Raw genomic sequence first — 25421 nt, 5'->3', positions numbered from 1 at the left:
TTCTTTGGCTGATGCCTAATCATCTTTCAGGAGATGCCTCCAACGTGAAAGCAGTGAATGGCATTTCAGCAATCTTCCTTGCTGGCTCCTCTGACATGTGCCATTCTCAGAGTAAGGTGTAAGGGCCTTATTTATCTGGCCAGTCTAGTTCCATGCAGAACTTCCTTGTAGAAAAGGTCTTTCTCTGAAGTCTGTAGAATCTTACATCTGTATAATGTGCTTACAGAACTAACTGCTTTTGATATCCTGCTTCTGCTATGAGTATTTGAATGTTTTTGTACCAGAGGCAAACTTGTAGAATTTTCTAAAGTATCAAATTGCAACTGTGAAATTAATATATGAAAATATTCTGAAAAGTGCATGAAGAAGTTATTTGTGCATGTAACAGAAGAAAAATACATTCAATATTTTAGTGTGTTCTTCTAAAAGCTTCTTGCACATTTAGGTGGTAGGAGGACCATATTTCAAATTTTTTGTTAATCTAAGAAGATTACACATACCTAACCCTTGCATTTCCTGTCAAGTAAACTTTAGTGAAAACAGGTTACTATGTGGTAGTTTTTAATAACAGAAGGTGTGTTTTGTATCTTTATAACTACTATAGGATCTGTCTTCCAGTGATTTTATGACACATACACTTTTGACATGTTTGTGCTTTATGCAGGAAAGTGGCTTTTGATAAAAGTTAGGTTGCTGTTTCTAGAAGGGTAGATGTCTGCAGCCTTCTGAAGTGGTGTGATGATCTATGTGTGGGGGGACACTTGAAGTCTTTTGGTGTGGTATGGTTATACTCTGTATGAAAATTCTGAAATTGTATGGTGCCACTCTGTGTGTCATGGCTGTCTCAATTGGATATATGCTGTGACAAGTGTATGTTTAAATGTTAAGGTTTTATCTATTCTGTTGTAGTTATTTGTGTTGGTACTTTAACTGAAAGGGGTTTTCAACAGTAACTAGGGCAACTGAGCACTGCAAATCTAAAATCTGTTGTGCTTCTCTTCTGTCTTTAAACAATGACCCAGAGTTTTTTGAAGGTCATTTGTCTGCCCCAAGCAGTAGCTCACTTTCTAGGTGGTTGGTTTACTGCAATGATCACAGTCTGCAAGATGGAATTAATTTAAGAGTACTTCATAGCCAAATTGGTAACTGCTTGCTTTGGCTGATGCCTAATCATCTTTCAGGAGATGCCTCCAACGTGAAAGCAGTGAATGGCATTTCAGCAATCTTCCTTGCTGGCTCCTCTGACATGTGCCATTCTCAGAGTAAGGTGTAAGGGCCTTATTTATCTGGCCAGTCTAATTCCATGCAGAACTTCCTTGTAGAAAAGATCTTTCTCTCAAATCTGTAGAATATTACATCTGTATAATGTGTTTACAGAACTAACTCCTTTTGATATCCTGCTTCTGCCATGAGTATTTGAATGTTTTTGTACCAGAGGTAAACTTGTAGAATTTTCTAAAGTACCAAATTGCAACTGTGAAATTAATATATGAAAATATTCTGAAAAATGCATGAACAAGTTATTTGTGCATGCAACAGAAGAAAAATGCATTCAAAATTTCAGTATTTTAGTGTATTCTTCTAAAAGCTTCTTGCATATTTAGGTGGGGGGAGGAACATATTTCAATTTTTTTGTTAATCTAAGAAGATTTCGCATACCTAACCCTTGCATTTCCTGTCGAGTAAACTTTAGTGAAAACAGGTTACTATGTGGTAGTTTTTAATAACAGAAGGTGTGTTTTGTATCTTTATAACTACTATAGGATCTGTCTTCCAGTGATTTTATGACACATACAGTTTTGACATGCTTGTCCTTTATGCTGGAAAATGGCTTTTGATAAAAGTTAGGTTGCTGTTATTACACATACTGGTTTTAAATCCTATGTTCTGGGGCCAGGTTGGACATTAGGACCATTAAGCTGAATATATTTGCCCAAAATTTTGTTATTCTAATATTTTTACATGATTAAACTACCGCTGAGTAGCTATACCTGATGGCCAGTCCCTCACTGTCATCTGCTTTTGAGTACATAAATATTACACCATGAACTTTGAGGAAATAACTAGCTTGTATGAGTAGAATAGGTTATTTTTTCCCTTTCAGCATGTGCCTTTTATCAATATTATCACTGTGGTATTTTCAAGTCCTTAACAAAAAGCAGCTATCAGGAATGTTTCTAAATGAGAGACCATTTGCCAATGGCAGTTAATTTCAAGAAATTGCAGTTTATTCTTTCATTTTACATGCTCATAAACTATGTATACCCTTACCAGCCATATACAGACTTATCTTACCTCAAAACTCAATGATTAAATTCTGTTGCAGGCAGAATTCTATACTGACTGTCTTTCCCCAATCATCAAAGCAAAGCTTCTTAGTTTGTTTTTTTTCCCCTATGCAAATACTATGTAAATAAACCTTTCAGCTTTTTAACACTGTTTTTAATTTGTTGGTCACTGAGCCTATTTCAAAATATGTCAGTATCTTATTTTATGTTGTATGCTGAAATACACAGATTAATATTGCCTGAAAGACTAAGTGTAAAAAATGTAAAGCTTTTTTTCAAAATAAGAATTTTACTTAAGTTAATGGAACTGTATATTTTCATGCCTCCTACATCCAAAGATTAATATTACTTCAGAAAGGTACAAAATTTACCCAAGTGTATGGTTAGGGGAATGGGGAACTCCATGCCATTCAAGGATACAGAAATATTATGCTAAAGCTAAACTAAAATTTTTAACACAGTCAGACTGATGACTGTCAGCTGATTGCCCCATTTAACATTGTAACCACTGCATTCAAATGTGTTAGGGATTGCAAAGCTTCCAACTGCTTAGAACCTGAAGGCAAATTAGGTAGCATTTGAAAGACCAGCACTGCTGCTACATGAGTCTTCTTTCTGAAATAATTGGGAATATAAATTGTGTTGCTCTTTGCTGCTTTAGACTTGGCATGCTGTGCTTTTTTGTAGACAGTGTGCATGCCAAGTCTGGTCAGCATCAGACAGTACAAAAAGTTCAAATTGGAGACACAATTTCAAGAAATGCAGTCATTAAATGCCCGAAGCATTTTAACTTTGGGATTTATTTTGATGAGATTACATAAATAATGGTTGTAAATAAAATATTTCTTAGTAACTTTCATCAAAAAATGTTACTTCTGTTCTAAGGTAGATATCCTTATGAAAAATTTCAGACTCACATGATCAATTTATGAAGTAGTTTATGTGATTAAACCATGCAAGATTATCTGTTTTTCTCCTTCCTTGTAATTTGTAAAAAGTTGCAAATATGTGTTGTGCTTGCAGAGCAGCTGGATGTGTGATACTTTTTTTTCTGAATAAATTGGAAAAAAACCCCACAGACATAAGAAAATTGTTTAAAATACAGGTTTGTTCATGAAGACTATATCTAAGCTTAGTCGTTAATTGTGATCTGACAGAATTACATCATAGTCTACTGCTGTCACTGTTTGGATTAACAGATATTTTTCTGCATTATATAGTAAGAAATAATAACCCATCTTTGTAAAATATGCAGAGAATTGGTTTTTTTTATCTCAGTCTTGATTTGTGATGACTTTAGACATTGCCTTAGAATGTTCTTTGACTCATCAAAGTGTGAAACTGAGATTCTCACAAGGTGATAGCTTAATTAAATTTTGCAAAACACCTTCACATTTCCAAAAACAGTTGAAGTAAGTTCAGAGAGGTTGTAAGAGCCATTATATGGTTCTGAACTTATTTTGCAAATATTTTCAGACAATGATGCTGAACATTCACATTTTATGGAAGGCATGACTTTTTTGTACTGAGATTGCCTTTCTTCTCCACCTTTTCCTTCAGACTACTAGTTCTGGGGAATTATAATCTTGCATCTAATTAATTCCACTGTTGCTTGACTGCATCTGGTTGAAATGTGTATGAAACCTCTGATATAGATAGAAAAACATTGATTTCCTACTTTGAAACATTGTTTTCCTACTTTTCTATTTATTGTGCAGAACTGCCAAATATTTTGTATTGATAACATTGGGTCATTGAGTGTTGGGGTGGTTTTTTCTCAAGCTGGCATTTTTTAAGATATGCTGTATCTGTTAAAAAAGCTTTTGTTATTATTTTGATTTCCTTATTTTCTCTTTGGACTTTTAAAATATTAAACTGTAACATATATATCATGTATAAAAATGTTAAAGTGAATACTGGAGACAGAAGTCTGAATTGCTGTTATCAGTGTATATAACAGTGTGCCGAGACTGACATGGGGACCAAGAGGCTCTCCACTTGTGCTCTGCACAGTTTTCTATCAATCCTGTATTTTTGAATGTAACCTTTCAGGATACTGAAACTGGGCTCTTAGTTATAGCTTTTAACATCTCTAGACAAACTGAATCCATTCTGCTTAAAGAAATGTACCTGCATTGTTATGTTTGAGTCTAGATTCATCGTTGACTGTAAAATAGGACATGTACCAGAGAGAGAGAAAGAGAGGAGTGATAATGATTTTCTGCTGTCCTAAGATTCTTTTATTCTTAAGACCATTTCTGAGGGCAGTTTGTCTCCACAATCTTTCAACCAGTACAACTGATACATATACCTGGTTCATTAGACACTACCTTCTTTTTCTTTTTCCAATTTTTCTTTTTTTCTGGACACAGAATTTCACTACTGACCTAAATAAATGGCTGCATCCACAGCTGTTAATCTTTCCCAGAAGGTATTTAATACCATTCGCAAACACACAAACATTTTTTTCATAATCTTAGTGTTTAGTTTACATGAAGAGAAGTCACACTAATTTTATTGATTTTATAAGAACTTGATGGTGTAATAGCTTAATGTAAATCTATTTGTATGTAATATATGCTAAAAGTAAACTTCTCCATTTTCAAATAACAGACAAGTAGTTGGTGTTTAAAATTTTTAGAGAATGGTTGCTATTTCCATGCATTTGTTTACAGAATAAAAAATGCAAAGGGAGCTTTTTCTTAGTATAGTCTAATTTTGGAATTTTAATTGTCACCAGTTCCCTTAATTTTCTCTTGTACTGAAGCCTGGCAGAGTATACCTCAGTTTCAGTGTACTGATGAAATGGATCCTACCACTTCACCTTTAGCAGTGTTTTAGCCACTTAACACATACTCATTTCCAGAGAGGTCTTCCATATTGTTTTCTGGAACATTCTGTCCGCTTTCTGTAACAATCCTGATTATGCTTTTTTCCCATAAAAATAAGTAATTTTTCACCCTGCTCTCAGAATTTTGCATACGCGTACTTGTATTTGTTGTAAGACTGGCTTCTTCCCTGTCCAACATCAGGTCATTTAATAACAAGACTTGGCAGCACTTCAAAGTCATGCATCCAGGATTTTTAAAATTGCAAAGATTATATCTTCTGCTGTCTTTTGAAGTTCCATTTTATTAATCAGAGAAAAAGACATTTTGGCCAAAGTTACTCAATCATTTGGGTGATTTGGTATAATTTGAGACAGGCAAATCTATATTTCTCATTAGGATAAAATCTTTGATATTGATGTATGTAATGGATTACTAATTTAAACTATAATATTTCTGTATTAGGCAGTTTTAGGTCAAGAATTTATGAATAAACCAAATCAACACCATGCAGCATATATTGCAGAGGCAAAAAAAACCTCCAAAAAAACCAAAGAAACCACAGGATTTCTCAAAAGCTCTCCATCCAATCAATTTTAAACATGCATTTAAGTATATTTGCATTTATGTTTTTCATATAACCTTTTTACCTACTCAAAGATACAAATTAATCATGGTCCTATAATTCCAATTCTATTTATTTTAATAATTTTAAAGAAAGCAGATGGCTTCCTATACTTAACTAGATGGGGGGGTTTGTGTTTCTTTTTTTCTTTGTTTATCCATTATGTCAGACAATAATACCAGAATTGTAATTGGTCCTGTTAAGTATTCTATAATATTTCACAATTTGTTCTCTTTATTATTGAGCAGAGTATCTTCTGAGTTTTAGATATGAGAATAAAACTGGCAGCTGGGACAGAGGGGATCAGAATCTCAAGTAGTAGTTAGTACCTGGTATTCCTGGCATAACAACTCATGCTGCTGTTCCAAGGCATGGGATGTTTTGGATTGAAGAATATGGGATGATGACTCTAGGGAGATTTGAGAGGGTGCAGGAGGAGGAAAAGAAGAATAAAGAGTTCTGGGTGTATTTGCTATGACATTGCTATGCAATTCATGTGTCTGGACAAGTTCAGGAATATATTTAAATCTTTTTGGTGCAAAAGCAGCCATGTAAATTTAAGTAGACAAAGACTTGCTGCATTATGGAGCTGCATTTATTGGGAATTCAAAGCATTAATTTTAAGACGAAAATATTAAATCTCATATCCCTGCTGTGTGGAACTGTCAGCTCTGATGTACAATTTTAAGACAAGAGAATAAACATATTAGAATACTTAAATACCTGTTCAGGGATGAGAATTTGCTTCAGGAATGGGAGAAAAAAAACAGAAAATCAAGTTGTTTTATGCATGATAGCTCTTTGCTTTTTAGATCTTCAAGTGCAAATGTACTGGTAACAACTGCTTTGGAGCAAACAGTGACATATTTCCTACTCCCTTTTTTGCATAATACAGTTCATGTTTTCCTCATGTACCTGTAGATTACCCATACATCTTCACGTTTAGATTACCATACATCTATGTGAACATGTTTTTGACAGTATTAGAGAAAAATACTCATCCTTTGAGAGAAGAGCACAAAGAATTATAAATATGCAGTTGGCCAGCCTGTCTCCTCATTATTAGTCCTTAGAACTTAGCATAGACTTAGGTTGTCAGACATCAAAGCCAATCAGACATTACTTCTGAGAACACTGTTGCTAAAATGTTTAATTGATTGTTAGCTATGACTTCTGGTGATTTTCCAACCTTTCCAAATAAAGGAGCAGCCTGAACAGGAGGCTGTTACTCATTGCTTTGCTCCCTGAAGGTCTTTACTTATATGAGCCTTCCACACTCAGATGAACTGAAACTGAGTGAAAATAACACTAGTTCCACTCAACAAGTTGGGCTGCTCACTGGAATATAGCAGTTTGTAAAAGCTGGTGAAAGGTTAAACAACAGCTATTGTTTATTACAGTACACAAACTCACAGATTAAGAAATGAAATGGTAGCTGAAAGTAAGGGTTGTTTCATTTAAAGCAGGGTCAGTTTGCATATTGGATGTAGTGAATAGCTTTCAGGTCTGATTAGTGTATTAACTTAGCAAATAGCTGACTTCCAAGCTTTAATTTCCTTTAAAAATGGAATGGTTTGCAGTTCCTTTCCGAGTACATTTCTGCACAGGCTCTTACCGGTTGCTTCATACAAATCTATGGCAGTGCTCTATATGGGGTAAATGAAGCAGAAGGCAGGTTGCATTTATCCTATGACAAGATGAAAAGCTGATTACGCAGATGAGTGCAGATGAAGTGGAAACCTCTCAGAGATTAGGTTTTGCTCTCACTGTGCCCTACATTGCAGCCCAGCCTGACACAATCATTTCATGTTGGTTGCTTTCTGTGAACTCTTGTTTCCACACAAATCACGTGTTTGCAAAATGAAGTTACTAAGAAAGTAATTGTTAATCTTTGTTTCAAAGTACTTGACATCAGAAGAGCAAGATGTACTTTCAGCCAGGGTTTTTTCCATTCCGTAGTCTGCAGACGTTTCTCAATATGCAGAGTATGAGCTAGTACGTGTATAGGTGACCAGCTGACAGTGAAAAAATATCAGGCAAAAAGTAGGAAAACTGATTTTGTTAAGTTTTCAAAAGGAAAAAAATATGTGAGTGGTCTAAAGCGATCAGAATCTGATAATCTCTTGTGTTTCAAATAGAGGTGGATGTTTTCTGTTTAAGTTCAGTAAGATCATAAATATAATAAAGAATTTAATAAACTAATTAATGAAGCAGAATCAAATGTGACATTTTCAGGAGGCTACAAGTTACTGTGAGAAAAGGTATTTTGTTGCAATATTTGACTTACATAGGCAAGGGTCTTCAATGTCTGTGGAAATTACAAGACAATTTTTCTCCTTGTTGTGTCTGTTACTAGAAATATTTTAACCCTAACTCTGTTACTACTGAATTGTTATTATTTTTTACCTAAATCAGTTATTCCAAAAGCCTTTTTCTCCATTCTTCAGACTGGAGAACTTCCAGGGACAAGTAGCAGGAAGATTACTTATGGAAAAGTGAGATTCAGACCAATGAACCAGGTCCTTGCTCCGCCTAAAATTCTATCCCTTGAAATAGCAAGGTATTTCACGAGGTGGTTTAGGACTGCAGCTTGTATTCTGATTTTCCTCTTCTAGCAGTGTTAGAAGTAGAGGAGAGGATTTCTTGTCCTCTAATGTTGCCCAGAGTTATGTCTGGCTCGCTCGAGGGCTGTGTTGCAATTACTGTAGTGAGCGATAGCGACATGATTGGCAGCGATGCTCATCCAGGAGGAGAACAGATTTGACGGATTATGCAAGGGCAGTTAACGACGAAACCCAGCGGGCTGCGGCCGTGATGCGTTAGCTTCCCCCGCCTCGGGCCGTGCCGCCTCTGCTTGTGACCGCTCCGCGCGCAGAGGGACCCGCGGCCGCCGCCGCACCGCGCGCGGACCCGGCGCGCTCCAGCCGCGCGGCCCGCCCATTGGTCAGGCCCCGCAACGGGAGCGCCCCGGGCGGCGGCGGCGGCCCCGGGGGAGGAGGCGGGAGCGGGGGCGGCCCGGGCAGCGCAGCCCGGCAGCCTTCCCGGCTGGCCTTCCCGGCACCTGAAACTGCAGCAGGAGCATCGCCGCCCGGCGCGCTGCCTCTCGCAAGGTAATGTGCTTTCGTTCGCTTGCCCACCGATCTCCCATCTGCTCGGTTCCCCGCAGTGGCTCTGTCGCAATCGAGTGGATTACAAAATAAAGCCACTAACTCAGGACTGCAGGGAAGGGATCTGTTTGGTCGTCATTAGCATCCCGTCTTTTCTCTGGCTGCTTATTTATAAATAGCTTCTGGGGGATCACGAGAGCTGTGATCTCTTAGTTTCTCTTGCGGTCCGAAGAAAGTCCGCAGATTTCCTCCCTCCCCTTTTCTTGACAGCGCTATTAAAGTCAATTTAACTGGATTACTTCCCCCCGCCCAAAATGACTCTTAAAACTATCCTCGATTTCTTTTAGTCTGGCGTGCGGGATAGGCGCAGCGAAGCGGGGAAAGCAGATTGTTGTAATTCTGTAGCGTTTGATGTGTGCAAATACCGTCGGGCACTCAGGAGGGCAGATGAGTGGGAAACACGTGATAATATTTACAGCGTTCAGACAATCTGTTACTCTGGGCTGTGAAGCTTACAGGGGTCACCACTGCAGATGAGGCTGATCACTGTTACTCATGAACTGAGTTAGAATGCATTTGTATGCTGACATTTGCTAATGTCTTTTACATGCAGGAAAAAGGTTTCTCCAGAATGCCAGTATCAGTCTTTCTCTTGCTGCTTTGCACAGTCTCCTTTCTTCAGCTGCAATATTAAATCACATCATGATATTACAGACAGAGTTGGTCTGGGAACTGTGTATATTTAGTCCTTCCGGCTGTCCCACAGTCTTGTCTTGTGATACTTGTTTTCTCAAGTGTGTAGCAGGAATCATAATGAGTTCTTTTCTTGCAGCTTCACAGAAAATCAACTAATTTTTAAAAATTGCTGAGAAATTACAGAGGAAGGAATTTTGAATATGTTCCTAATTTTAGTTATTTTTTAAGCCCATCCTTTGAATCATTCATGATGGCTTTAATAATAATTTTGCTTGTAAAAATATCTTGTGCAGGCGTTATCATTAAACTCTTATGCACACATTTAAAGATATTTCTACAAGTATATCAGTACTATTCCTGTGAAATTTAGGTAAATCTTTCAAGTAGTTTGGACTGTGCTTGAGGGTGAATAAGCTTGTTTTGGTAAATTTCAGCAGAGGCGCTTAAGCAATGTTGGGTTAAATGGAGAGTGAAAGAACTTTTTTATGTTACTATAAAAAAAGAAACTGTCAACACATAACATCAACTTAAATTGAAGGACTCTAGACAGAAAGTTGCAGTTTGGTATGAAATCAAACGTGTTGTGAGTAATGGAAATAAGTTTTCACTTGAGTTGAACCTATCTCACTGAAAGTCAAGTGGCATGGACATGCATGTTCCTGTGTGGTTTTTTCATGGATGTGTGTGTAGGGAGTACAGCTACATGGGCATAGGTGGCTTACTCATGTAGTCAGTAGTAAATAACAGGACAATGTTTTGCTAATATTTTGCATTTTGTGACGGTAAGATTGAAGTAGAGGCATAGGTAAAAGATTATTGTCTCTGTAGAGATTTTCTTACATAGACAGGTATTTCCAGAAAATTGGAACTTTTCCTTTCAACTTCTGTTTTCAGATTTTTGTGTCTGTAAAGTGAAAGCTGTAGGCAAATATGAGGTAGAAAAATAGGAAATGGCTGGGTTTCAAAATAAATGCCAAGGTAATGAATGTCAGCTTTATACTGACATTTGTCAGGACATAAAAAGGTGGTGAAGAGACAGTTGCGCCTGGGATATGAAGAACTACTTGGCAGGGGGTGGAGATTAGGGGTTTTGTGGTTTTAGTCTTTCATTGGGAGTTTTGGGTTTGGGGTTTTTTTTGTTGTGTTTGTTTGTTTTATGTTTACCTAGGAAAGGCCTAGAGCCTTAACACTATCATTTAACAAGGCCATCCTTTCTGAGGCTTTGATCCTGCTTTAACTTGCACACATAAAATGTTTGAAAATTGAGCCAAAAGTCTTTGCAATTAAATCCAAATAATACTAGAGGCTTTGATCCTGCTTTAACTTGCACACATAAAATGTTTGAAAATTGAGCCAAAAGTCTTTGCAGTTAAATCCAAATAATACTTTCCAGACAGTGGTCAAGAGTAGGAAAAAAAAAGCAAGAACAATCACAGAGGTCTTCATTAAGGCTCAAGGGTTGGATGGCTTTTTGCTCCTAGAGTATAGTATTTAAGAACTGAATGAGTTCTATTCTTAAAAACACCCAACTTTTCTATGTCCCTTTATGCTGCTGTTTCCAAAACTTAGTTTGCCTCCCTTTCTCCACCCAATCTTCCTGGAATCTAAGTCTGACAGCTTTTAATTTTTCTTTAGCTATTTTGGAATGAAATTACTTCCTCTTTTAGCTTGGATCTCATATGACTTAAAAAGATATATATCCAGAATGTATTAGGGTTTAGGTACTAGGAGGAACACCAAAATGCAGGAAACTGGCCATCATGGAGTAATCAAATACATATAACTCAATGGAATCTGAACCTTAACCAAGTGTAAATTGTTTCTACTCTTTCAGCATGTTTTATATAGTTATACATTACTCCTTGATGACAACCCCTCAATTTTCAGTTAATAATCATGTCACTGCTATGGTTGCTGGTTGGTGACCACTAATGTTTATTGTCCCATACTTAGATGCAGTAGTGCAAAGACTGCAATAATATTTTAATGACAAAGCTCAAGTTGGTTCTTGATTTTTAAAAAAATCTGATTTAATATCTAATGGTCAGAGTAGTTCATACCTCCTCTGAGACAGTGGAGCCTATAGAGCTTAGATCTGCCTACAATAAGAAACCCAAGGGAAAGGTTATTTTTGCCATGATCATTTAGCCTTATGCAATTTCACTGCATCTTTCCAGATTAGTATTTGTGATTTTTCTTTCCTGTCAGTGTTGTCAGACTAGAGGCACAGTATGTATGGCTAAATATGCAGTATGTATATCTCAGCACTTCTGGCTGAGAAAGAAAGCACACAAAATGTGATGCATGAGTTCTTATCCAAGTCACTGTCTCCTAGCCAGGCAGATACTACCATTTCTTCTCTTTCCATGGAAGATTGAACCTCCAACCATTACTTTGGTTGTTCAGCTTGACTTTAAATCCAGTTCTATGGGGAAATAATTGAGAGCTGATTATCTCCGCAAGACCATATACATTTTGCTGAGTTGGACCCTTAGAAAATTACAATAGACCTTTAAATTCTTTATATTGAGTTGCTAATGTCCTCCATTTAAAGACCCATCAAGTCCTGTAGATTAATTTAAATGGCACTACTGAAATCTTGAAGTAAAATGGGCATTTCTTATGTCAAGATGAAGTAGAGATTTTTCTCAGTCTTTCTCTTGATCCTGTGGTATTTTAAGCTTGTTTTATTGAAATACTGTGTTCTTCATGTTTTAATCTTATTGCTTCTTTTCCCAATGAGGGTTGTATTGTTAAGTTAGAACTTCCATGAGGGATTGATGAAACCTGTTTAATCTTAAACTAATTTGGGTTTTAACATTTTTTAAAAATATTTTTATTGGTAAAAATACATTTGCTGGTGACAGACTTGCTGAATTTAATAGAATTTCTGTGTTCAATCTTCCATGATAGGGAGCAGACAAAGAAAACAACAATGACATATAAGCAATTAACCATTTTCAAGAGTTTAAAAAATGAAATTATATACACTTGGGACTAATAAAACAGACTAAATGTGTGTCTAAAACCCAGTGCTTACTTCTTTACCAGGTCTTTTGAAAATCTATAATCTCTCCTAGCAAATTGGTTTATAATTTTTTGTTAGTTGTAGTCATATGTTGAAACCATTCAGGTATGTATGAAGTGCTACTTAGCAAAAAGTTGGAATGAAGAAAACAAAGGTGACCATAGTTCTCTGATCTAATACGTTCTGCTTTGAAATGTCAATATTATCATCCCAAGTCATTACATCCCGTTTTATCTTGTACAGCCAAGGTTTTCAAAACTTGAATTATTGTTAGAATTTTTGAAACAGCCCAACATTCCTTAAGGCTAAAGTAATTTCAAGACCACTAACATTTTTGAAGGGAGAAAAGTTAAAAGTATTACTGAGTTTATCCCAACCACTACATAATTTTTGAAAAAATATGCATAATTAAAAATAGGTTTGTTAACTTGTCAAATGCATTATTTTAGAAAATTGTTCTTGATTCTTAAGAACTTAGTGTGAACAGAGTCTTTGACCTTTAACTACAGAAAGATACATTAACCTGCTGTATTATGTAAAGGAGTCCTTCTATAGGTATAAAATGTTATGGGACAGGTTTTAATTACTATTATTTTTCTTTAAATTCAATTTCTCTCGTTTTCATTACTGAAGCATCCTTATGATTTGCACCTCATTTTGTGATTAGTCCAAACTGTTTGCAGCAGTATTTTCTTCCCTTGCTGATGAAATAGCTCAAACATTTACTGCAGTGTAGCCTTTTTGTTATTTTCTTTGCTTTCCCTGAATGCTGTACTGGGTTTAAAGTTCAGGATATGTGGCCAGATAACTCTCTGGAAGTGATGCTGGGTGAAAGTCCTCTGATCTAAAAGGCTGTACACTAAATGCTTCATTTAGATATCACCATGAAACTAACAAGCATGGGCATTCAACAATTAAATAAATAAATATGTTCTTTCTTGGTTTCGGGAAATTAAAGATGTTATTAATACAATACAGAACAAGATGCAGTTTTGTTGAAGAGTTGGCTACTTGAATGAGAAGAGTTAAAGCTGGGAAATTAAAGATGTTATTAATACAATACAGAACAAGATGCAGCTCTTGTTGAGGAGTTGGCTGAAGAGTTGGCTACTTGAATGAGAAGAGTTAAAGCTTTTGGACAGAGATTACCAAGAAGATGATCCTTTTATTTAGAAAATACTTATTTAATTCATGTTATTTTCCTGTAGAAATATCCTATACTTGCTGCCAGAAGTGGAAATAGTTACTGTGTATCCTGTAAAATTTACCCATTAATAAAGTATTGAGAAAAAAGTTTTATCTGAGTTAAAACTAGAAAAATCATGTGTGCAGTTTATGACCCAAGTCTGACATGAACAAATATAATATTGCAAATTTGTGTCTTTGTTCGCTGTAAAAGTAATTTTTTTAATCTTATATTTCCTGATAATGCATGTTATCAGGTTTATCAATATCTTATTTATCAATTTTATTTTTTTATCAATAATATTTTTGTGCTGGAATATGTAAAGGTTATGTTTTAGATAATATGAATGTCTGTAATAGCTGTTCTGGTCTGCTATGCCTTTTTGTTTGTTTCTTTCTTTCTTTGTTGCTTGAAAATCAGCTGACAATTAATAAGTGCAGCTTTTCATTAAGACATCTGTGACCTGAGGCAAAAGATATTTTCCTCTTGCCACTAATTACTTTTTACATCACTATATGAATTCAGCTGAATGTTAGCTACTATCCCCTGTACACATATCAAGTAGTTTTCTATTTTAAGTTATAAGATTTCATTTTGAGTGTTCATCTTAGGTACAAAGGATATAGGGAACATGTTAGGGATGTAGGGATGTTGTAGGGAACTGTTATTTGTCTGAATAAGGTATATATATTGATGTAAAATTAGTAAAGCGCAGTATACCATGTGGTTGCTGTTGAGGAATGACCTCTTCTTATTTTAAAATAGACAAAATAATTGTAACATTTATTTTAATTTACAGATCTGACAAATTACTCTTTTCACAGACTTTTCTGAGCTGTAAGAGACCCACAATGATCGAGTCCAGCTCTTAAGTGAATGGCACATACAGGGATAGAACTCACAGCTTTGTCATTATTAGCACCATGCTCTAACCAACGAGATAATTACAGGTTTTCTTACCATCAAAGAGAGTTTGGAGTAATGTTTGTTTGCTTGTTCATAAGCATTTTTTGCATCACTTTGAATCATAAGTTTGAGGCTCTACATACGGTCAGAGTATGAGGAATGTTTTTTGTGGTACTTACCTTTCAGTTTGCCTCTTCAGCAGTCAGAAAACTGTTCTAGTCAAAAACCAAAAAACAAACAAACCCTAAAGGCAAGATTATTGACTCATCTGCTCTTTTGGTTCTTTCCATGCCAAATGTCTAAGAGCAAGGTGGAGAGGCAGAAAGAATTTGTTTGTTTAAATGCGGTACTTCTTGAAATAGTCTGTTTCAAATAGGCTGTTAGAGTGTTATTTCTTTGGACTACGTGTACAGATTGCTCATTCTCTGCTTTAATGTCTGCTGGTTTGCTAGTTAATGTGCTTCCTACATTAATGATTTTTCATATTTGTAATATCCATTGCAGACTTTTTTTTTATTAGCAACCTCTTAAACAGTCAGATGGGTGAGTTTGTGATGGAAATCTCATTTGGTAACTAATTATTGCAAATTAGTCACCTTTGGCAAACAGATTTTGGACATTTTTGTGGTATGGTTGACTCCAAAAAGAATTTCATGAGGACATGTTGTGTGACAACTTTTTTTTTTTTAACTTGCTGATGCAGTTGTGCCAGAAAATAGATATTGCTTTGCTAAACTGAAGTAGGCTACAGAGGGATGAGAACTTTCATGTCAGACTCCTTTTGGGAACATTTTTTTTGAGACCTGGCAGTACTAATAATACGTATATTATTTTATATTTGGCTAGTTAAACATAATATACTTTTTTTGTGGAAATGGTGAATCTTAGTTCTAAACCCCAAACTATAATCATATAATACGTATATTATTTTATATTTGGCTAGTTAAACATAATATACTTTTTTGTGGAAATGGTGAATCCTAGTTCTAAACCCCAAACTATAATAACTGTTTTTTTCCATCTTCTGTACACTGAGAAGATAATATGGATGTTTGCAGCTATGTCAAATGAGACAATGATCTACAAAGGACCAGAACAAGTATGGGGTACTTTGGCTACTCAGAATGTATTTGTTCCTAGTGAGGCAGCATCATATTATTCAGTCCAGCTAAAAACTTTTAACCTGCTTTTAATTAACTTTACATGCCTTGTGTAAATTATTGTTTTGTTAAATTATGTTTTTTGGCCTGAAGAAGTTTAGATTTCCTCATCTTCGGATCACAAGGATGATGTATTCAGAGACCTGGGTTTCAGATTTTCTGTTTCATGGACTCTATCCTGGATTTCTGGGTTCTTGGTGTTGGATTAGATTGAACAGAACGACACAGCCAAAGGTTGTATTTATGATTAGAAACTGGTTTTGGTATACAAAGCTCTGTCCTATGTTTTGGGTTATTCCTGTTTCATCTGAATTTGTTGGCAGGACTCTAATATGCTTTAATACTTCCCTTGTGCTGTTGGATGAGATCTGAAATTTAATAAAGCAGCTTCCTGTCTGGCAGAGACTCTGTTTTATATTCCTTAATGCTATCTTTGCTGGTGTAATTCAGTACTTGTGAAGTTGAGAAGAGCAGTATTTTAAGCTACTATTGCTAACAGTAGTCAGTATCATTCAAACTATTATAAAAATAATTAAATACTCTAAATTTGATTGGTATTTTTGTGTGTGGTGATTGGTTTGGGGTTCTTTTGTTGGTTTTGCCACAATCCAATAAACACAATGTAGACTTAGAGTTGGAATGTTCTTTATGGAATTCTTTTATTTATGTCAAAACTGCTGGAAGGTGCTGTCATATTTTGTCTTCATTAAGATATTATAACCTTTATCTTTCTAATGACAATATCTTTAAGTCTAATGAAAATTTGAAAGAACCTCAGAGAAACTTGAGATTTTAGGCAAGAGAATAAAATGATGGTGTTTTTCTCTGTTTGGGTCTATCAAACCAGTTGTGCTCAGTAAGCAAATATTATGGTAATTTCATTTCATTGTCTTCAAGCTTGTGATTTGGAGCCTTGGACTGTTGACTTTTTTCCTACCTTTCCTCTACCATGCTTTTGCTGTTGTGATGTGTTAATTAGCTACATAGCTCAGAACGTTAGTCATAGTGTGCTCAGGTTGTCATCTAGTAGCAATCAGCTATTAGGGAGAGCTGGGAAAGTAAGGAATTCAATTCTGGCTTACTTAAGTATCAGAGAAAGGAGGAAGGGAGGAAGACCATCTGTCATGCTGAAAGTGAATGATGTGTCCTGCTAGAGAAAAGGAGCAGTAGGAATGGGGTTCTGGGTTTTTAAGAGCACATTTTGAGCAGCGTAATGAATGGATGCGTTGGCATTAGACTTTGAAGAAAACTGTGACATTTTTTGTCACTGTTAAACTGGAAGAAAATCCATCAGCAGAGCAGGTTTGCTTTTTAGCTGCCTATTTAACAATTTCAGCGGTTCTTTCCATTTATTAGCTTTATCTAAGTAGATGGTTTTTTTCCTTGAAGCAGTATTCTTCACAACCTGAATCCCACTGCTCTGCTACTATGCATTGGAAAGCTGCGTAGAGAAACTTAGCAATGATGCTGAAGGTTGTTTTCATCGCTCCATGTTATATGTTTTGTAGCTAAAATTTAAAATTTTCTTGGAATAATGGGCATTCTACTTAGCTTGCATGCTTTGCCTGAATGCGACTTTATTTTACAATATTTCTTTCCCTATAGTAAGGTTTGCAATGCAAGTAGTTTTATAAACAAATTGCAAAGTGAACAAAAAAAGTTGAGGATGAGTGTTGTCATAACATTTGAAAGTCCTAGTTTCTTTCCTTGATAGTTAATAGATAATTCTCCTGGTAGTTTCTTATAATGCTTCTGCTTATAAAGCAGGGAGTTCACATTTTTGTTTTCTGATAGAAGATTATAAAAAAGGTAGAATTAGATGCTGAAGGCAATGAAGTTAAAATGTTTTCTTGGTCATAAACATATCTACTAGTAGAAATAAGCTTCAAAATACCAGTAAGCAGTGCTGTGCATGGTATCCCATTATCTTTTAAATCCATGGAAGTTTTGATACAGAATATGGCATTGGCCTAATAGTAACAAAGTGTCTTTTCAGTAATTGCTCTTGTTACTATTACTGGGATTTTTTTCTAATAGCTGACTTTTAATACTTAATTTTAAAGCCTATGTAAATTTTTTCCTTACAAGGAGTTATGCTGTACTCACAGTGAGTCTACATTTTAATGTGTCAGTGTATGTCTACCAAACCCATTGTTTAATTTGGTGTAATTAAGAAGATAACTAGTAGGATGTAGCCTTTATACTAGGTTCAAACTGGCATAAGTTTGTTATTCAAAGATAATTCCATTTAAAAAAAAGCTCAATAGATTTGTCTATTTCTAAGTGAAAATAGCTTTTAATTGTAATCATTTTTGCAATATTATTCAAGGTCAGCTGTAGGTCTTGTTTCAGTAATGTAATTTTTCAGAACTCAGATTAGATTGAAGGAGCTACTTGGTTTTTGGAAGGGGCGTAGCAAATCTGTGCAGCTGAGACAAGGGCTAGCTAGTTCTCTTATTTACACATATCATCTTTTGTCACAGAAAGAACCCCAAGGCAAACCCATGCATGTTACCAAAAGTAATGTGCTCTACAGAATAGGGCTGACTTGAACCTGGTGATATGATAGATGTCATTTGAGGATAGTAAATTTGATCATAATGTCTGGGTCTATAGCTACTGGGTCTATAGTTTCCATGATGCTGTTTCCTGAGGGGTGTTCACTACTGCTTGACTGAAGAATGAGTAGGGTTAAGACAGCTCCTAATATTTCTGTATGCAGAAGCACTCCTGGCTGCATCTGCTGGTGGCACACACCCCCTGTGACTGCCTGACCACTCTATGCTGGGGAGCAGCAGGCGTGCACAGCTGGAGACAAGGAAGATTGGTGAGTCAAGAGGTGAGGCTACTCTCTTAGGTGGTCCTCAGCCTTGCCTGTGTCTTGAACTCCAGGCTTGCACCATGAGTTAAAACAGGAATGAAAGAGGAAACAGAATGGCATATTTTTCTCAGATGCTCTTACAAGTCTATGAAACAACAAGCCAGTCTTCAAGAAAAGTAATGACTAAAGGTTTTGCACCTTTCCTACCACTTTCTATGCTTGAACAGTATTCTGCCACTCAACTGTTAACTGATGGTGGACAGAATTAAGAAGCTCATATATGTCTAATAGAACATTGTTCTTACTGTAGCCTCTCTTCTTAGGATATCTCTTCTGTCTTTAAGGATTTTGTGCACATTTTAAGAATTTTCATGGCATGAAGAATGATACTACTCAAAGTAAATGGAAAGTCTGAAACTGTTTAAAGAACATTATAAACAGATACAATTAAATTACTACAATAAATGACTGCTTGTTGATACAATGTTTTGGGTAGATGCTATTTGATTCTTACAGTTGGGTTTCACTAATTGTTATAATAATTTATGGACATCATTACAAAATGATATCTAAGTCTGCATAACAAAAACTGATACAAAACTTCTAAATTTTTGGACCTCAGCAAAGCTTTCCATACTGTGTCTCAAAATACAATATTCTTCTGGACAAAATGTCCAGCACACAGCTGGATAAGGACATCACAGGATGGGTGAGCAACTGGCTCACAGGCCAGGTGCAAAGGGTTATAGTGAATCAGGTGACATCAGACTGGTGACCTGTCACTAGTGGGGTTTCACAGAGCTCCATCCTCAGCTCTGTGCTCTTCAACATCTTCATTAAAGACTTAGATGCAGAACTTGAAGGAATACTAAATAAGCTTGCTGATGACACTAAATTGGGAGGGGCTATGACTCCCTCAAAGGCAGGGAGGCCCTGCAGAAAAATCTTGAGAAGTCAGAGGGCTGTGCAATCATCAACCACATGAACAGAAACAAGGGAAAGTACTGGATTCCACACCTGGGGTGGGGCAACCCTGGATGTATGGACAGAATGGGAATGAGCAGCTGGGAAGCCGTGCCAGAGAAAGGGACCTGGGGTCCTGGTCTGTGGCAAGTTGAACATGAGCCAGCAGTGCCCTGGTAGCCAGGAGAGCCAGTGCTGTCCTGAGGTGCATCAGGGACAGCATCACAGCCAGGCAAGGGAGGGGATTGTCCTGCTCTTCTCTGAGCTGGGGCAGCCTCACCTCCAGTGCTGGGGGCAGTTCTGAGAGCCACAGTATAGCAAAGATATGAAGGTCTTAGAGTATTCAAAGGAAGGCTATGAGGTTGGTGAAGGTTCTGGAGGGGAAGCCTTAAGCAGAACAGCTGAAGTCACTCATTTTGTTCCACTTGGAGGAGACACCTTCTTTCAGTCTTCAACCTCCTCCCGAGGGGAAGCAGAGGGCAGGTACTGATCTCTACACTCTTATGAACAGTGTCAGGACTTGAAGAAATGGCATGAATCTGAGTCAGGGGAGATCTAGGTTGTATATCAGGAAAAGGTTTTTCACCCAGAGGATGTTTGAACATTGGAACAGGCTCTCTGGGGCAGTGGTCACAGCACCAGCCCAACAGAGCTCAAGAAGCTTTTGGACAATGGTCTCAAGCATATGGTGTGACCCTTGGGGTGTCATGTGCAGGGCCAGGAGTTGCATTTGATGATCTTGATGGGTCCCTTCCAAATCAGCTTTTTCTATGATTCTATGAAATATATTACATAGTAATATGACAGCTTCCTTTTAAATACTATTGCCTAAGTTTGACTCTCTTAAAATTATGAAAAGTTCTGTTGTATTTATGCTTTTTCAGCTACAAACTGAAATTCTTGCATTTTTCAGTGTAGGAGCAGGTGTTCTCTAGCTTTTTGTCTGGGCTTTAGGTCTTTCCTTGATGCTTATGCATTCCCTAATGACTTCAGACTTCCCCACTTTAATTGTGGTAGCAGAGTTCCTTCCAGATAAGAAAAACAATTTAGTTCTCAAAATGTCCAAACAAACTTCCATTGTGTATCCAACAAATGTAAATATACTCAATCTCTAGGAAGAAAATATGTGATGAAAAGGATAGGAAATAAAACAGTTCAATAAATCTGCCTATAAAAGTACAATTATGCTATTGCATGTTGATCCAAAATAGATTTGTTTACTACCTGTATGTTAGCCAAACCTATATTTTTTTTGTTATTCAAATTTTCTTGATGTCTTGGCAGTTCCCCAAAATAGTACAAGAAGAAAATATTCAACCTTTTTTTATTGTCTTAATGTTTTCTTGATTAATAAAGCAGCGAGACCTAAATACATTGTGATGGTGTTATGCTGGTGGTTGTGCTGAGTAAAAAGGCAACAGGTATGCTTGAATGATTCTTTTTACTAGATGTTCAACTGCAAGTTAACTTTTAACAGAGAGAGGGCAAGAGATTCCACCATTCTAAAGTAAAGTCTCTTTGAAATGGGTGTTCTGGTGACCATCTTGTCACCTGATGGCACAGCATTGACTGAGAACCCTGGAGACAAAGAAATGATGCATGAGAGAGAAAGATTATGACTCCAACTATAAGTGTTGGCAATGTCATTGTTTTTGTGTCAGATTTTCGAGGTAAAAGATTTGTATCAGAAAATACTGAGAGAAGAGTGTGCTTCTGCAGGCTTGTTATTTGTCATATTAAATTTGCCATAATCAAGTTTGACAGGCTTCTCTTTATTTTTTCCAGCAGACAATATTATTGTTGAAGATTAGTCAGATGCCTTCCGTCCATTCCCTGCCTCACATGCTATGTCATGCAAGCTTTGGAACACTTAGAACATAATTTAAATGAATGACTAATTTGGCAAGCATAATGGAAGGCACACATACCATCCTCCTGTTGCACAAACCCATTACGGAGCTTTGTTACATCAGCTTCTATCATGCAGAGGGGGAAGTCACAGGATTTACTTACATGGGCTCTGGAACTCTGGGTAGAAGCAGTGAGAGTTTCTGTGGCTGCTATCAAGTAAGGGAGAGGTTAGACATGGCCCTGAGAGAACGGCCATATAAAGACCGTGGAGTTATTATTTTCAAGCAAACTACCACAAAAGACCTTCTCAATGAAATGTACAAACTAACTGCTGAAAAGGAAAACCTGTTATCCAGTGATTTGAGATCTCATGACACTCCGGACCTTAAGGCAGGACATCAAGAGGAAAAGCAACAGGATGTTTCCGGAGTCACAAAACTTAAAGGTGATAATTACTCCATTCTTACACATCAGCAGGAGTTATTGCTGGATTCTACAAAAAGAGACAATTTGAATCACAAAAAAATGAGGAAATACAGAAGGAAAGAGAGCTTTGAGGAGATCAGACATCATAAAGAGGGAAAAAAGATACATGAACATCTCTTTTTACTGAGTACACAAGACATGCAACAGAAAAATAAGATGGTCTCCACAAGACTTTCTACCCGGAGTTATCCCAGCTCCTTTTCTCCCTCCAGCTGGCTAACAGTAAAAGGTAAGGGTAATTTACCAGTAGACAATAGAATACAACCAGAAAGGTGGACAGAAGAGGGGTATTTTCTTAAGAGTAACAAAGCTGTGAAATTGGATGCTGTCTTACCCAGTTCTAGCTCAAAAGACATCAATGATGTTGTTGCAGTTGAACCAGTGGATAATGGAGAATGCATTCCTGAAGTTACCAAGGTACAGCAGAGGACCACTTTGGTGAATTCATCTCACTACAGTCTGTCTAACAAACTTGAGACATTAAGTAAATCTGCAGCTGCTAAAATCTTGAAAAGTAGCAAGTATGCTGAGCCAGTATGCAAGGAGAAACCAGGAATCACAGTTCTTGCTGAAGTCCAGGATTTTGACACTTGCATTAAAAACGTTACCAACCCCCCTGCAGAGTATTTGCCTGACTCTCACAGAGATAACAAAACCATTTCTCCTGTTCTCATAACAGCAAATAACGAGTTTATATCAAGAAGTAATGTATGCTCTGTAGATGAAGCTGCTGGAGACTCTAATAACAGTGTGCTGCAGGAAAAGGAGGAAGACGGCTCTGGTTTGCAGTACAAAGCAGAGAGAGTGCACATTACTGATGAGTCATGCAACCTTGTGGGAGCAGTTAATAAAGCTCTTCTGAAAGTTATCCGGAGCGACAGTTTAGATGAAGCTGCAGAATGGAAGAGACTGCAACAAATTACAAGAGTAGACAGAAACCTGCCAGGCTCACTATATGAGAAAAGGACCACGGTATCCCGGGGAAACGGCAAGCATTTATTTTTGAACCTGCCTGTAAATGAAAGTCCTGATATTCCTCAGACAAGTAATAATCTTAAACTGGAAGAGAAAAGGCTGCATTCACCCCCATTAGCAGCAGTGAGTAATGTTTTTAGTAATTCATATTCGCTATCTAATACACACAAACAAATGTCACCTATTCCTTCTCCGTTATCTTCGAGACTGCCCAGCCCGCAGCTGCACCACCGGATCCTCCCATTGTCAGCACAGAACACCGAGGACGAATCCATGCTCAGTGAGTATGGCCATGGAAGACATGGCGCTGTAAACTTCTCCTTCAGTGATTTGGAGCCACAGTTTTATCGGAAGTTTTCTGATCCTGGAGAATTGGGATTTGCCAGCAGGCAACGGGGCCTACATCAGAATGCAACTGCAGGACATTTTGAAAAGTGTGCTGTGCAAGAAAAATTAACTACTCGGACACAGCAGAGTTTCTGTTCAGGTCAGTCCTATTTTATGCAATTTTAAACTAATAGAATCAACTGAGCATGAAAGTCTTGGAGTGTTTTCTGGGTTTGTTTGGCTTGGGTTTTTTGAATACTAGCTGTTAATAATAAGTATTATGTTATAGAAAAAACATTTTTCACTACTTACAGATTGGGTGAAAAGTTGTTAACGTTTTTAAACAAAAGTTATGGCTATAAAAGGTTTCAAGATATATTTTTCTGTCAGCTTATTTTCAGTTCTGTTGTTACTGAATGACCTCTTAGCCAAAGTTAAGGAAAAATCTTTCCGTATGTAATGAAAAAAGCTCACATGCTTATTTTCCTGCTTTTCCTGTGCTGTGTTCTAGTCTTTCAGAATGTTATAGTAACATTTATTCTCCAATATGTTCTTTTTGCTTGTATGGCTTAACTGATAGAATATTTTCTGAATATTTTCTACAGTGCCTTAAGTATAGGACTGGTGCTTTGACCATTTAGCTACAAGGTTGATGTAAATTTATAAGAAAAGGCTTGTTTTTATAATGATTGCATGCAGGAGTCATGTTACAATGTATTTGAGTACAGGGCATGGGTTTATTTATGAAGTTATACTGTGTAAAAATGCATAATTATTTTTGTAAGCATGTCATTTTTGTTAGAACATTAACATCTATACCCTTCATTTTTAACTTAAGGAGCAAGAAGGCTGAAGGACCTAATTCTACAGTGGTCTAGGTGTGGCTCAGACTGGTCCCTCTGTATTATAGGGGGAGCTCACAGTGCTAAATGACACAAAAGAGGGATTCAAACAGGGGAGGTGTGCAGGGTGTGAAACCATTACCTTAGCCAGAGGGTGTTTACTACTGCCTATGAGGTTTGCATTTATGCCTGCTAGTTCTAGAAGTTGTGCTAGTTCCACTCAAGACTTTTTTAAATCAAATTTAAAGTGTTGTTTGGTGAGTTGACAAGGCTGAAAAGATGAGTGCTATGTTCTTCTTTCATTCCTTTCTTAGTTCCTGTGTGCTGTGCTCCCCTATCCCTCTCATTACATCTTGTACTCACTGTACCTTTTGGTGAGATGGTTTAGCTGACAAAACCAGCAATTTCACCCCTTTATAAGAATAAGGTAGCACAGCAAATCTTTTTCTCTCTGTTTTACATTAGTATTTTTAACTTAATGTATCATTTGGAATTGTTGGCTGTGGAACTGTACCTATTATGCTGTACTTTTGTACTGTCTTTGCCTGGGATAGGGTTAATTTTCTTTACAGTAGCTTGAATGGAACAGTGTTTTGGATTTGTGATGAAAACATTCTCAATAACACCAGGATGTTCTAGCTTGTGCTGAGCAGTGTTTGCACAGCATCAATCCCTTCTGTGTTTCTCACTCTGCATCCCCCCAGTGAAAAGACCAGGGGCTGCACAATAGGCTGGGAGGGGACACAAGCAGGCAGATGACCTAGACTAACTAAAGAGAAATTCCCTGCCACATAACGTCATGCTCAGGAATAAAAGTGCAAAGAGGGGGCATTAGAGGCGTTAGCCATCTTTTTCCTGGGACCTGGCAGGGCCTCAGTCTACCCATGGGAGGCGGTGAGTGATTGCTGTAGCATCACTTGTTTCATTTTTTTCTTCCCTATTTTTCTACTTATGTTTCACTCATTATTATTGTTTTTTGACCCCCAGTTGTTGGGGTTTTTCCATGCCTCTTCCCCCATGCCACTTGGGGGAAGGCAGGAGGAAGGGAATGAGTCTTTGTGTGGTTCTTATTTTCCCACTGGGCTTAACCCACAATGGTTCTGCAAGAAACAAAACAACACACATACATACTAATGGCATCTGTTGGCTGAAAATCCTGGCTATTAAGCAGAAACGTCTTTGGGAAGAGAAGAAAAGCAGACAAGCCCAGTTTCTTGTTCACATTTACCTGGCTACATTAATACAGATAGAAAATATCACAAGGTTTTTTTGGTGGTTTTTTTTTTGTTGTTGTTTGTTTTGTTTTGGTTTGTTTGGTTTTTTTTCAAGTAT

The 25421-nt window shown here is 37.0% G+C and overlaps 1 protein-coding gene across 4 annotated transcripts in view; it reads left to right on the top strand.

Moving 5' to 3' along the window:
* The first annotated feature begins 8726 nt into the window (after positions 1 to 8726).
* Positions 8727 to 25421, top strand: part of FMN1 (formin 1) — a 179249-nt gene continuing 162554 nt past the window's right edge. For 2 of the 4 annotated variants that reach the window (XM_039705428.1, XM_039705426.1), the window contains exons 1-2: positions 8727 to 8851; positions 21397 to 23407. In XM_039705428.1, coding sequence (XP_039561362.1) covers positions 21499 to 23407 — 1909 coding nt within the window. In that variant the 5' untranslated portion in view covers positions 8727 to 8851; positions 21397 to 21498. Of the gene's footprint in view, positions 8852 to 21393; positions 23408 to 25421 lie in introns of all 4 variants that reach the window. The other 2 variants (XM_039705429.1, XM_039705427.1) reach the window with 2 other exon arrangements.

This window comes from Passer montanus, unplaced genomic scaffold, assembly GCF_014805655.1.
Source record: "Passer montanus isolate IOZ18808 unplaced genomic scaffold, ASM1480565v1 scaffold18, whole genome shotgun sequence".
Taxonomy (NCBI): domain Eukaryota; kingdom Metazoa; phylum Chordata; class Aves; order Passeriformes; family Passeridae; genus Passer; species Passer montanus.
The sequence above is the reverse complement of the archived record's forward strand: the minus strand, read 5'-3'. Positions and strand labels throughout refer to the sequence as shown.